A 12,182-nucleotide genomic window follows, 5' to 3' on the forward strand; every position below is an offset into this window, starting at 1 on the left:
TTCACCCAGTGTTCAATTTTACAAAATAAACTAAGAATGCTTAACTAAGCTTCTTGTTTAAAAGCAGCTGCCCACATGTGCATATTTGAATATAATTAAAATTCATCTTTGATTATTGCTTTAATGCTCATGGTCCATTTAATCAGTCAAAACTAAATGTTTCCCCATCACTAGCTATCTCTCCAGTGCTCCATCTCAAATGTGTTGTGCACACATAGGAACTCAGCAATTAACTTGACACAATTCCATGTTGTGAAAGCAGAATAGTAGACTGCTACTTTCTGCAAATGTTTAATTGCAATAGCTGTGACACATCTTGTGGAAAGCACTGCTTGTTTGAGTACCCAACACCCCTGTTATGGAATAGGTGTAGGTCTGTGAATAGCTACTAGTTTAGAAACAGGTCATGAGTGGAATATATATATTAGTGCAGTGAAATATAGATCATTTAAGATGTGTTTAGTGCTAGATAATTCATGAGAGATCACTAAAGCAGTTCTCTGTAAAATGTTTTGTAAAAAAAAAAACAACTAAAAAAAACAAACTTATAGAAAAATAAACCTTGCAATTAGATATGTACAAAACAAAATATAAAAACATATATCTAAAGACAATGAAACTGACTGGTTACTGACAAGTTAAAGAGGTAGCCTAATTATTTAAACGTGTTGATCCAGAGTATATTGATATTGAAGGTAGGGAACGTTTCCAAAGCAAAGCATCATATGTGAACACTTACTCTTTCTGAGAGTTTGTGTGTGTGTGTGTGTGTGTGTGTGTGTGTGTGTGTGTGTGTGTGTCTGTGTCTGTGTGTGTCTGTGTCTGTGTCTGTGTCTGTGTCTGTGTCTTCGGTTCGAAGCATTTTCATTGGCCACATCCTACGGGGAAAGGAGGTGGCTTGGGGGGCGGAGGAGACCCACCGACCTAGTGCGGATTCCAGAGCGCTCGCCGAATTTCCTGCAATCGCTGCTCTCAACTCACACTACATAGCAGGCGGCGGACCCGCACATTTCTTCCAACTACAACCTAGGTGGAGCAGCTCGCAAAAATGGTGAGTAGGTTAAATCGACACATTCCTTTACGTCTGAAATATTATTTTCTGTCATTACGTTTGCTTCTAATTGTTTTTTATTCTTTTCTCGTCATCCGCTACAGATGTTTCGAAGTATCCCCGCTGTAGTCTTGCTGGTCGTTCTTTGCTGCCATGCCGAGGTAAGTTGCCAGAAAGAATTTCACTGTGCGTAAAATAAGTTGCAGTGTGTCGTATCCGGATAAACAAGCTAGGCTAACTCCCAAAAACTCCCAAACGATCTCGCATTTTATATTAATAACAATTCATGTCGTCTTCTGATCTATATTTGCTTGACAGTCCCTTGAATAAATTACTCTTTTTACGTTATCTCGCTTTTATAGTAAAATTAATAATTATCTCAAATGTTGGACATGGTTGTCATAATGCAACCGTTACGAAGGCTTACTCAACGTGGGTGTGTTCCTAACTCGTTTTCATTACTGCATGCAGAAGGGGTCTGTCCCCGTTAAGGGGACACGGAGACCTCACAAAAGGAGGAAGTGCGTTAGTGGTAGTTACGAAACCAAGTCTAGGTCAGCCTGGGAGACTAGAGTTGTGGAATGCTGTTGAATACACTCACTCCGTTCAGCATGAAACCTTTAAAATGCGACGATACGGTGATTATGAAATTCAGGTGGATGAACTTTACCAGAGAGGTTCGGGCTGTTGCTAATTTCTGCCCTCAGACCCAGCCACAGATGAGACTTGGATGCTATGTTCACTTGTGTTGGTTCCAATGCATTGTAAAGTTGAGCGGTGCCCGGTTATGAAGCCTTGCACACTGCAAATGAAAAGGTTTCACAAACCACACGAGAACCTAAACAGAAAGGGCACATGCTCCAGTTTTTAGCCTGCTTTAGATAAATGTAGTGCTAGGCTTTGGCCTATACCTTTTGTTGTTGTTGTTGTTTCCTTTTATGTTTATGCAGAAATGGACCATACAGAAATGTTTTCTAATATTTCAGATATGTTTTCTAATATTCCTCTGGTGTTTTGGTGTGATTGAAGTGGTGACATTATTCTGGTTGTTCCTCATCTTCTGTATAAGGGTTATGTTTGCTTTTATAGAGAAGCTGAGTTGTGGCCTTTGTTGGATTAAGAGCTTTCTGAGCGCTAAAGACCCATTGCCACAGGCTTTATGCATGAGATGTGGAAGAAAGTGGTAGAGAGGTTGATAAAACATTTAAAATGAGACAAGGGCTGTATATATTCTTAATACACCTCTATCCCTTTCCCTCCACATAATTTAAGCTTTCCAGAGGTCACTGCATATGTTCCTGGCTCTGCCTGGGCTAGTGGTAGATTTGTAAGATGGCAGATACTGCCTTCCCCCAAGGTATGATGGGAGGCTCACATAGACATGTGCTTAAAAAGTGTCAGCCCAAATTAAACCTTATTGCTTATCCCTCTATGAGCTCCAGTGCCTTCCTCCACCCTTTAGACACACACACACACACACACACACACACACACACACACACACACACACACACACACACACACACACACAAACAGTCAAACACATTTCAAGTATTTCAAGGGCAGAAATAGAGTTGTTATTGTGTTTGCATATTAAGTGTGTACAATGCCTGTTTGTGTAAATCCATGATGACTTTGTGTGCTACAGTTTGAATCTAGACTTGGATGTGAACTTACATGTTTGTAGTTAAGTATGCAGAAACAGCTGCCAACTGCCAGCCATCAGTCCTTGAATGGCTAAGTTCTTTTCCTCTCTCAGTCTGAGAATGTAAAATTAAGAGGATATTGTGCACCTATTACAGACATGATAAACATACAATAAATTGAAAACATGGACATGTTGGTGTAGACATATGCAATGAAGGAAGGTAATATAATATTGCATATCTCCTTTTTATAGTGGCCTAATAATAGAGGAATAGGCATATAATGAGCACAGAAGGGAAGAGAGAGTGTCACAGAGAGAAAATGAGAGTGAATTAGTGACCATCCACTCTACACTGTTACCAGTTCATAAGCTCCTGCCTAAAAGAATCTCTACCAGTGAGAGAGAGAGTGAGAGTTTAGGTGGAAAGAGCAAGATGGAGGGAGAGATACAAATGGGGAAGAGTAAATATGTAGAAGAATAATTGTTGGGAGCTGAATAGGGTGATGAGAGATGCAGGCTAGAGCTCAGGGATTGGATAGAGAGAGTAATGCAGAGAGAGGGATGTGGGGTAAGAGTGGGAGATGGAGGGGGGACTGAGAGAAAGCAAGAAAGAGAGCATTAGCTCTCCCTGAAGGTTGGCGTACCCCTGACGTTCAGTGCCAGTCCACGATAAGTGATGAGGTCCTGCGCTCAATGTGGAGGACTTCCCAAGATGCTCTCCCGCCATTATACCTGATCATGATTCACGTGGCCATGTCACACTGACCTACATAGACATTGCCGCTGAAAAAACTCCCCTGTTTTCTGTCGCCGCTGTGAACTTGCGGGTGGAAAGCTTTGAAGGACAATCTCACCCAGGACTGGATCTGGCCATGTTTTATCAAAGCCAAGAAAGATGTCCTGGCCCTATTTGTTATTTTACTGGCATCAAGTCCTGCACTAACAAATGTGTTTAGTTAGTTCTCCTGCAAATCGGTCTGTCCATGAGCCAGGAGAGGGGTGGAAGGTGTCCTTGAAGGCCGTTTGATCTCCAAGCTCTGAGTAGTTCTCCGCGGTCAGATCCTGGCTGCAGGGTACGAGGCGCTGGTCTCTGGGGCAGGACATGGCCTAGTTATATGAATAGCACATGTGCAGGAGGGGCACCAAGCTCCCCAGTGTGAGATGATGAGTCTGGAGGATGTAATCAGGCCCAGAGCACTGGTGACATGGCAGGAGAGTTGCATTTGGGCATCTGCGACTGAGAGCCTTTTTGTCCAGTAAAGTCCAATACCACCTAAAGGTATTTTGTTGAAGAGAAAACGTGTTCTGTACTGTGGTCTCTAAGTCCTTTGTTCTGGAAAAAATAAAATAAATATTAGTGTTTTCATATGAACTTCCTTAAACTTGATATTTTAAATTTATAGTGTAATGGTAATGGTTTTCGTACTTATTTGTGATTGCATAAAAATATTCAAGGACAGGACTTCAAAATAAGAGGTAATGAAAACAAAGCCACATGAAAACTATAAAGCTTTTAGTATATATTGGGTGGTGTTCCTTTTTAAAGGTCTGGGTCTTATTTCTTAATTGTACATGACAGTACAAAAAGATGCCCCTCCATCACTGAATCTGTACTTTGAAAAAAAGAGAAATGCCAGTCATCTGTGCTATGAAGCTGTGCTGTTACTGTAGCTACACTGATTACAAACTGAAAGACATATAAAATAACAAATGAATCATTATATACTCTCGTTTCTTAGTTCATCTGTTTGTTTATATGTCTTTCTCATGTGCACTCAGGGTGCACTCCCACTGTGTAGGTGAATCTCTCTCACTGTTCCACTCCTTGTGTGCACGTGTATGTACTCTATCAGCCTCGTTCACTTCCTGCTTACCCTGGTTCTGGTTCATCCCCACACTGAGATAAATGAATGTTCCGTGGATCAGCCCACCGATATTCATTTAATGTTGTTCCTTTACCATCTGTCATCTTTCTCTCTCTCTCTCTCATCTAGAACTGCATTTGTCCCGTATTTGGCTATATGCTAGTGTCTTACATCCTTGGTTTTGTGTGGCCATTTCTAATAGGGCTGAAGGGAAGACAGTGAAAGAGAGAGAAACAGAGGCTCAGTTTGAAGAATACTGAGTCGGAAGGATGGAGAGAGATGAGGAAGAGAGAGATGCGAAGATGAGCAGTTTTCTGTTTCCGATAGCCGGCAGGGGGGAGCGGTTATGGTGGGGAGATGTAAGGAAACTGGAACCGAGGCTAAATCTACTAACACAGATCCCAATTGTCATGGAGTCTCACTACGAGCATGTTTTTTTGTTGTTGTTTGTTTGTTTTTTGACTCTTGACTTTTTGACTTCCTCCAGTTTATTCCATCTCTGTCTATCTCTGTGCCTCCTTCACTCAATTGTCACCAAGCCTCTTGTGCCTTTGAGACTGTTGATTGGTGTGCAAGTGTGCGGCTGCTTGCCTGCAGCGTGTTATCATTTGAATGTTGCAGTTTCTGGCTCTATTACCAGCACTGGGAATAAGGATCTAAATAGATATGACTTCAAAGATCTCAGAGAAATCTTAAAACCTTTGCTGTTTGGAATTATTATTCAAGTCTAAGTTTATTTAGGAGCTGGCAATGATATAGTCATCTTATTGTTCTTTGCCTCATGAATTCCATTAGCATAATGTGTGGATGATTGTTAAGGGAGTAAGTGTTGCTTAGGGCTTCCTCTGCTTCAAAATGGTGCATTGGCCACCAAGCAGAAAGCAGTTCAGCTGATCTGTGGTGCCCAGTGCAAAGAAGAAGGTTATTGTGGAGAACTGGGTATGGAAACAAGTACTCTTCCTTCTGCAAACACACGTCAGCTATTAGTGAGGCATTCCCCTGGAGGAGCCCTCTGCTCCCCACCCCCTGAGAGGAATGCTGTCTGGGGGAGCTCTCAGCAAGCCTGCAAAGATCTCAGTGACCACACACTTTAGGACAGAGCGCACACACACACACACACACACACATATACAGAGAGAGAGAGAGAAAAAGGCACAAAGACAAAGCAGAGAGATGGAGCAAGAATAGAGAAATGAAAAGGGAGTGAGACAGAGATAAGGTGGGTGGCTATGAAAGCAGAAGGAATATATCTACTGGCTCTAAGCCTGGGAAAAATCAGAAAATGAGATGGAGGATAAAGGGGGGGTGAGATGGATGGATCCACTAAGAGAGAAAGAGAGACAAGGAGAAAGAGAGAAGACTGTTCTTGCAGGGGGACAGGGGACAGATAATGGAAGCATGTACAGTTAAGCAAACTGGGAAAGTGGAAAGGGAGCGTTTGGTGGACACCCTGCAGTCTGGCTGCCTGCCGTGTGCTGGCTCTTCCCACTGCCCCACACCCAGACCCCGGCACTGCACTGCTGCACAGCTCGCAAAATGGCCTCCCAATGGTGCATACATGGCTTTTTAATTCCATTGGTGGCAGTGGAGTGTCTATAACCTACGCCAATGTAGGTTTGTCAACAGGAAAATTTTACTGGCAGCAATGGGTTTTTTTTTTTGTTTTGTTTTGTTTTTTGTTTTTTTTCTTTGTGGCTGCTCACAGTATGCTGTACAAACTAAATAAGAATAAGAACCTGCCAGAGACTAGCAGCATTCTTGGCTAGCTGGCCTACATTTGAGACACTAGCAGGTATGGGGGTCAATCCCCTGACTCGCATGCCATTGTGCTTCAAACAATAAGCATACATGGACCTGCTCTTCAGTAGTTCTTCCCTGCTCACACACTCTCTCCTTCTTATCACCTTTGTCCTGGTGTCATTCCAAGCTCCTTCCAGACATTCCAACTTGGAATGCGTGAGGCAGTAGAATGGGATGACATCACACTATAAAGACATTCCATTCAAATGAAGAACAGAGGAAGACAAACGATCATTACTGTCCTTTCAAAATGTGTTTTGTGTCTGAGAGGCTGGGATGAAAACAGTCAGTGTACATGAGTGAGTCTAAAGGGAGGACCACTACAGAGACATGGAGTGGGGACCAGTGTCACTCTCATTTGATTTGTGTTTCGCTTCATTTTCAGTGTCTCTGCATCCCAGTCCAGTTCCATCCATTCAGATTTTATCTGTATAGTGTTATTCTTTTTCTTCTATGGACACTGTCACAAAGATTTACAGAAATCCAGTTTCAGACCCCTAATGAGCAAGCCACGGGCGGTGGCAGCAAGAAAAATCTCCCTGGCATTGCACGAGGATGTGGTGCCAGGGATCAGAAGAGGAACCCTTCCACTTCTGAGTGCTCACAGTACAGTGAAGTTAACAGATGTGTGAGAGATGGATCCAAGTTTATACAGCTGAGATTACAAGGCGAAGATCAGATTGTACAGAGCAAAGATCTGTGGGCTAGCCCAGTGACCAGTGTTGTTTTTTGACATATAGGATGTCAAAGATGACGGGTAGAATTTTATATGGATTCAAGACAGATGCACAGGACCAAGAAGCAGGTTTGGAGTTCATGTGGCAGTTGACGGTACAATAAGCTGTTTGGCACCATGAGAATTAGGAGTTGAAGAGAAATGCAAGAGTCAGTTAGAGGGGGCTACAGTCTATAACTAAACAAATGTAAAATGCACCTACTTAATGGCGTAGGTGTAAAATTAAAATATTCAAATCGCAGCCCGCAGTGTGCTGGTTATACTGATTTCCCCTTCCCTTTATATAGGAGTCAGATCTGATGACAAAGTGGCCAGCTGGTTATATGAACTGGTGAGGCGACTGCCAGTTAATACAAAATCCAGAACTGTATCTGGATATGGCTGTCACTGAAGTATGTTTGTAATTAAGAGGTGGTTGTCTGTGGACCTAGGAATAAGATTGTGTAGACATGGTCTTGTTACCACTCTAACAAATGTAGGGCATGGTATTCTTCTGGAGCCAGGAGCTGTGAGGTCTCTGGGTGATATTTGAGATGAGAAAAGGATAAAACAGACTAAAAGGAAATTGCAGTGAAAATTATAGTTATTAACTGTGTCAAGGAAACATGAGATGCCAGATCCTCAAGTTATTTTTCATTCATGGTAAATGTTAATATATTTTTTTACATCTTGTACAGATGGTAGATCATAATTTAAAAGGAATGACAAGAAATCTGTGCTGTTTAGAAAGATGTATAAAAATTTGGGTTTGCTTATCACTTTGTTTCCTTAGTTTGGGGCATCCACCAATGCTGGACATGGGAAAGTTTGGACAAAGAAGTTTTGTGTGCAGTTAAAGAATGCTGAAGATTTCCTTTGATACAAATAGCCAAGAGTTCTGGCATGAGACAAGCCCAGTGGGAAGAATGTGAGAGTGAATGTGATGGAGAGGAATATACCCAGTCTTTTCGGATGTCTAAATCGCCCACTTCTCCTCTTCATCTGTACCTTTCTATAGTCTCTTTCTCTCCTTGATCTGCCTCCATCTATCTCTATATCTTTTTGTTTTCCCCATATCCTCTTTCTCTCTGTCCTTTCTCTTTTTTCCTCTCTCTGTCTTTTCTTCATCCTTCTTCTTCCTCCTTTCCCTCCCTCTCTCAATAGCAAGCATATGTGTTGAGTCAGAGAAGCATTTTTATGGGAATGAATCACTCCATTGTTGGGTCATTTGTTGGAGAATCTGTCATGGTTTTATTGGAGCATAGCTTGTTGGGGGGGGGGGGGGGGGGGGGGAACGAGCCAAGGGAAAAAACAAGAAATTAAGAAAAGGCACATGATGTCACATCTACACTGAAGATACACTGATAAAGTGTCTCTGAGACACTGTCTCAGATGGTACTTGTTAGAAATGACATCATCTTTTAAAACATAAAATATACACACCCACAAACACACACATCCTCTCGAAATGATTCTCCTGCACCCCTTCCACACACGCAGGTGGCTCAGATTTCACTGCTCAGCCGTATTGGTGTGCAAACAAAATGGCGGCTGTGCCAGATTCTTGAGCTTCCCGTGGGAGACCTGACCATACTACAATGACCTTACTACAATGCTGTTTTCTCAAATCTCAGTGATGTTTAGATTTGTTTGGTAACTTTAGTATCCAAATATATACTTTACTTGGTCAGAATGTTAATGTTGACAATTAATGAAAGTGAATTGCCACCAGTTAGCTTTATGCAAATGACGTCATGACTAGTAGTTACATGGGCTACAAACCACACACACACACACACACACGTGCGCTCGCTTGCTTGCTCAATCACTTACTCAGGTGGTCATTGTAAAAAGAGGCACATGATCTCCTATTACAGCTGATACACACTGTGTTCTATTGTACTTGATGCATGGCTGTTGTCTCTCTGCTTATTCAATAATGTTCTTCAGGATCCACTCACAGACAATGCAGTTTCCCAGTGTCTGTCGAGGCTCCATGTCACACTGTATTTGCTTGATTTCGCTGCTTTTATAGGTAGGGTTTTTGTCATTTTGCCTTTTTTATGTTTCACATTCCTCCACTCTTTTCTCTATTTGATAAATAAAGTAGTTGCAGTAGCTTAGCGCCTGTGTGAAGTCACCAAAGTAATAGTGCCAGTCATGTTTGACAGGTCTGTTTGAGCTAACTGATCTGGAGCTGGAAAAGTTAGAAGGTCAGGATAAGTGTGGAATGTGCTCTCTCCCTTACCTCCTATAGGTGGTTTTTTGTTTTACGCTGCTCATGCTGCGTGTGTGCGCGTGCGCGCGTGTGTGTGCGTGTGTGTGTGCATGCGTGTATTCCATGTGTTTTCATTCTAGCTGCAGCCTGTTGAGGATTCAGTAACTGGTGCTGACGATACTGGTAGCCTTTCAGTCATGCCCCACCCCCCCCTCATTAGCCTGCCCTTCTGGCTTAACAGACACACCTCTAGCAGGGCTAATTGGCTAGCTTGTTAGCTGGTGAGTCCACTTGGAGCACAAGCTGAGCAGAGCGAGTCTCTCCGGGTGTGTGCCTGCTGAAGTTGATGAACCGCATGCAGATCAAACCTGTGAAGGTGTCTGGGGAAAGGGCTAAGAGAGAGCCTTTCATTTGAAGAACCGATTTACAGCCAGTGAATCATTTACTTACACACACACACACAAATACATACACATTTTCTGACAGGTGCTAGTTTATGCAGGAACTTTGTCTCTCTTGCTCATTCATTGAATAACATCATTCATGGTGACATTTTTGCTTGTTATGCATACACATATCTTCCCTCACTGAACTGATATCAGCACATAACTGTTTTGCAGAAAGTGTGACATTTGCATGGAAGTTGTAGATAACCAGAGGGGCAGGAATTGGGGTGATTATTGGAATCTCTCTGACAGTCTCAGATTTCAAGTTTGGTTTATTTGTCAGATGGAAGCAGTCAGAAAACAGGCACGCTCCTGTAGTGTCTCTCACTCTAGTCTCTGGGAGTCTTGAGTTCCTAGTGTGTGGCATGCTAATCAAACTTGCTTTGTAATATTTGAGTTATTAAAGAAAAACAGTAAATTCTCTCCCTCCCTACTCACAGTGCCTCTCGTCAGCTCAAGAGCCTCAGTTATTGCTGCTCTGTGCTCAGTGCAGAAAAACAACGAAACCTTTAACCGAATAAGCTTTGGTAGGAATATCTGACAGCCGTGTGAAAACAGTTTCCTTTCATTACTATCTTTTGTTCTCTTGTAACTCCGCGGTCCTGTGTATATCTGGCCCTGTTTGTGTGTGTGTGTGTGTGTGTGTGTGTGTGTGTGTGAGAGAGAGAGAGAGAGAAAGAAAGCAAAAGCACAGTGATCTCTGCACCCCACAGTTTGTGTGTGTTGGAGCTTAGTGTCTGGCTGCAGGGGCCTGTAGGTGTTGCTAGCATGAAGGGAATGGAATGAGGGCCATCACCTCATCCATAAATAGACCCCTGGATATGTGTCAGACTGCACATGTGAGCAGCCGCTATGACCTCATCTTCTCTCCATCTCTTTCTCTAATTTCAGTCAGTTTGTTCAGTCAGTCTTTCAGATGCTTTCACTCTGACACAAGACACTTTTTGCCTTTGACACAGTGTTACACTCCATCCCTTTCTCATCTTTTGCTTTCAGCCATGGTTGGTAAAGCAAACAGAACTTCTGCTTTTAGACTTTTTTGGACTGGCTCATTTCAGTCTGTGTGAGCACAAAGATTTTAGATTAACCTGGACTTAGAAGAACAAGAGACCCTTTATCAGGCCAGATCCGAGCCCAGCACTCTAACTGCACTCAGCTGTTTTTACGCTGGTGAGAGTCTTTGGCCAAAAAGTGCATCAATGTTCTCTGTGTAATTATAGTTAAAACTCCTGAAATATGCCTATTAGAACCATGGCATGTTGGCAGCCTGCATGGCAGATAACATAGTGAAACCTCACCCTAGCCGAAAGGCAGATGCGTTCTCTTTCTGTAGAGAATTCTCTCCTTGCTGTGGGTATTAAGATGGACTACATTATCATAATTAAAGAGATTGGAGTTTGTTCATTCCAGAGAGTTAATTAAGTCAGTTTCAGCGTTCCTCGGTGGACTGACAATTCTGTCCAGCTGAAAGGTGTTTGCTTTAATGCATTTCATTTAGAGATAACATTAGCCTGACTGCCTTGTCAGCTTCTTCCAGAAAGACTTTTTAATTAGTGAGCAGCTCATCTGGTGAGAACTAATACACAAACCATAAAGCTGGGCTAACGTTCCACTTTTCTCTCCCTTCAGAATATTGGTGCTTTTTGTCATATGTGCGCTGGCAGGTGATTTTAACATCATAAAAAATAACAAACATTTTTGCATGCCTTTACATATTTATATCCCTTTTGTTTTCATGTCTGACATGCAGCCGTGTCCTCAGACGACCACAGAGAGATGCAGTTGTTCCCAGTGCATGTGTGTCTGCTGCAGAAGCAAAGCAGCTTGGTGTTACCGTGTAGTCTGGGAACTGTTCTTAGGTCAGCTGCTGGAGAGGCTTCTGGTTCCCACTGAGCTCATAATGAGAGTGAGGAGGGAGCAGCAGGGCACCTGGAACATACACTCAGGGTTTATTCAGGGCCAGAGCCACAGCCGGGCCCCAGTAATCACTCTCTTCATGAGGAGAATTCTTGCTTGCGAGGCACTTGTTCTCACTTAGTGCTGTAGTCCTTTGTTCTTATTTATTTATTTATGTCACTATATACATTTCTATGCACTGTGTGTTTGCTCCAGTGTGTATTTGGTAGCAGATTTATTATTTATTGTGGTTTACTTGATCTACTTTGATGATGGCAACAGTAATGTTGACAGTGTTGATGGCAGTGACAACGATAATGCCTGCTATTAAACCTATTATTATTACTATTATTATGGGATAGCTCGTTTCCTGTAGAAGAGGGAGATTGGAAGAGTTGGTCTTTAGCCATCTGATTGGTCAAGAGATCCAGCATGCTACTGCAGCCTCCCGCGGAGAAGAGGGAGAGAGTTCTTTTTAAGAGGGTGGAGAGTAGAGAAGAGGCTTGCATTTTTATAGCATAGGGCGTTTTTTACAGAGTGAGG

The 12,182-nt window shown here is 42.6% G+C and overlaps 1 protein-coding gene across 1 annotated transcript in view; it reads left to right on the top strand.

Moving 5' to 3' along the window:
- Positions 1–939: 939 nt before the first annotated feature.
- The window catches only part of fstl1b (follistatin-like 1b), a 30,467-nt gene continuing 19,224 nt past the window's right edge, over positions 940–12,182 (top strand). Inside the window, exons 1-2 of the mRNA XM_035520363.1 lie at positions 940–1,051; positions 1,156–1,212. Coding sequence (XP_035376256.1) covers positions 1,049–1,051; positions 1,156–1,212 — 60 coding nt within the window. The 5' untranslated portion in view covers positions 940–1,048. The remainder of the gene's footprint in view (positions 1,052–1,155; positions 1,213–12,182) is intronic.

This window comes from Electrophorus electricus, chromosome 2 (genome assembly GCF_013358815.1).
Source record: "Electrophorus electricus isolate fEleEle1 chromosome 2, fEleEle1.pri, whole genome shotgun sequence".
Lineage (NCBI taxonomy): Eukaryota > Metazoa > Chordata > Actinopteri > Gymnotiformes > Gymnotidae > Electrophorus > Electrophorus electricus.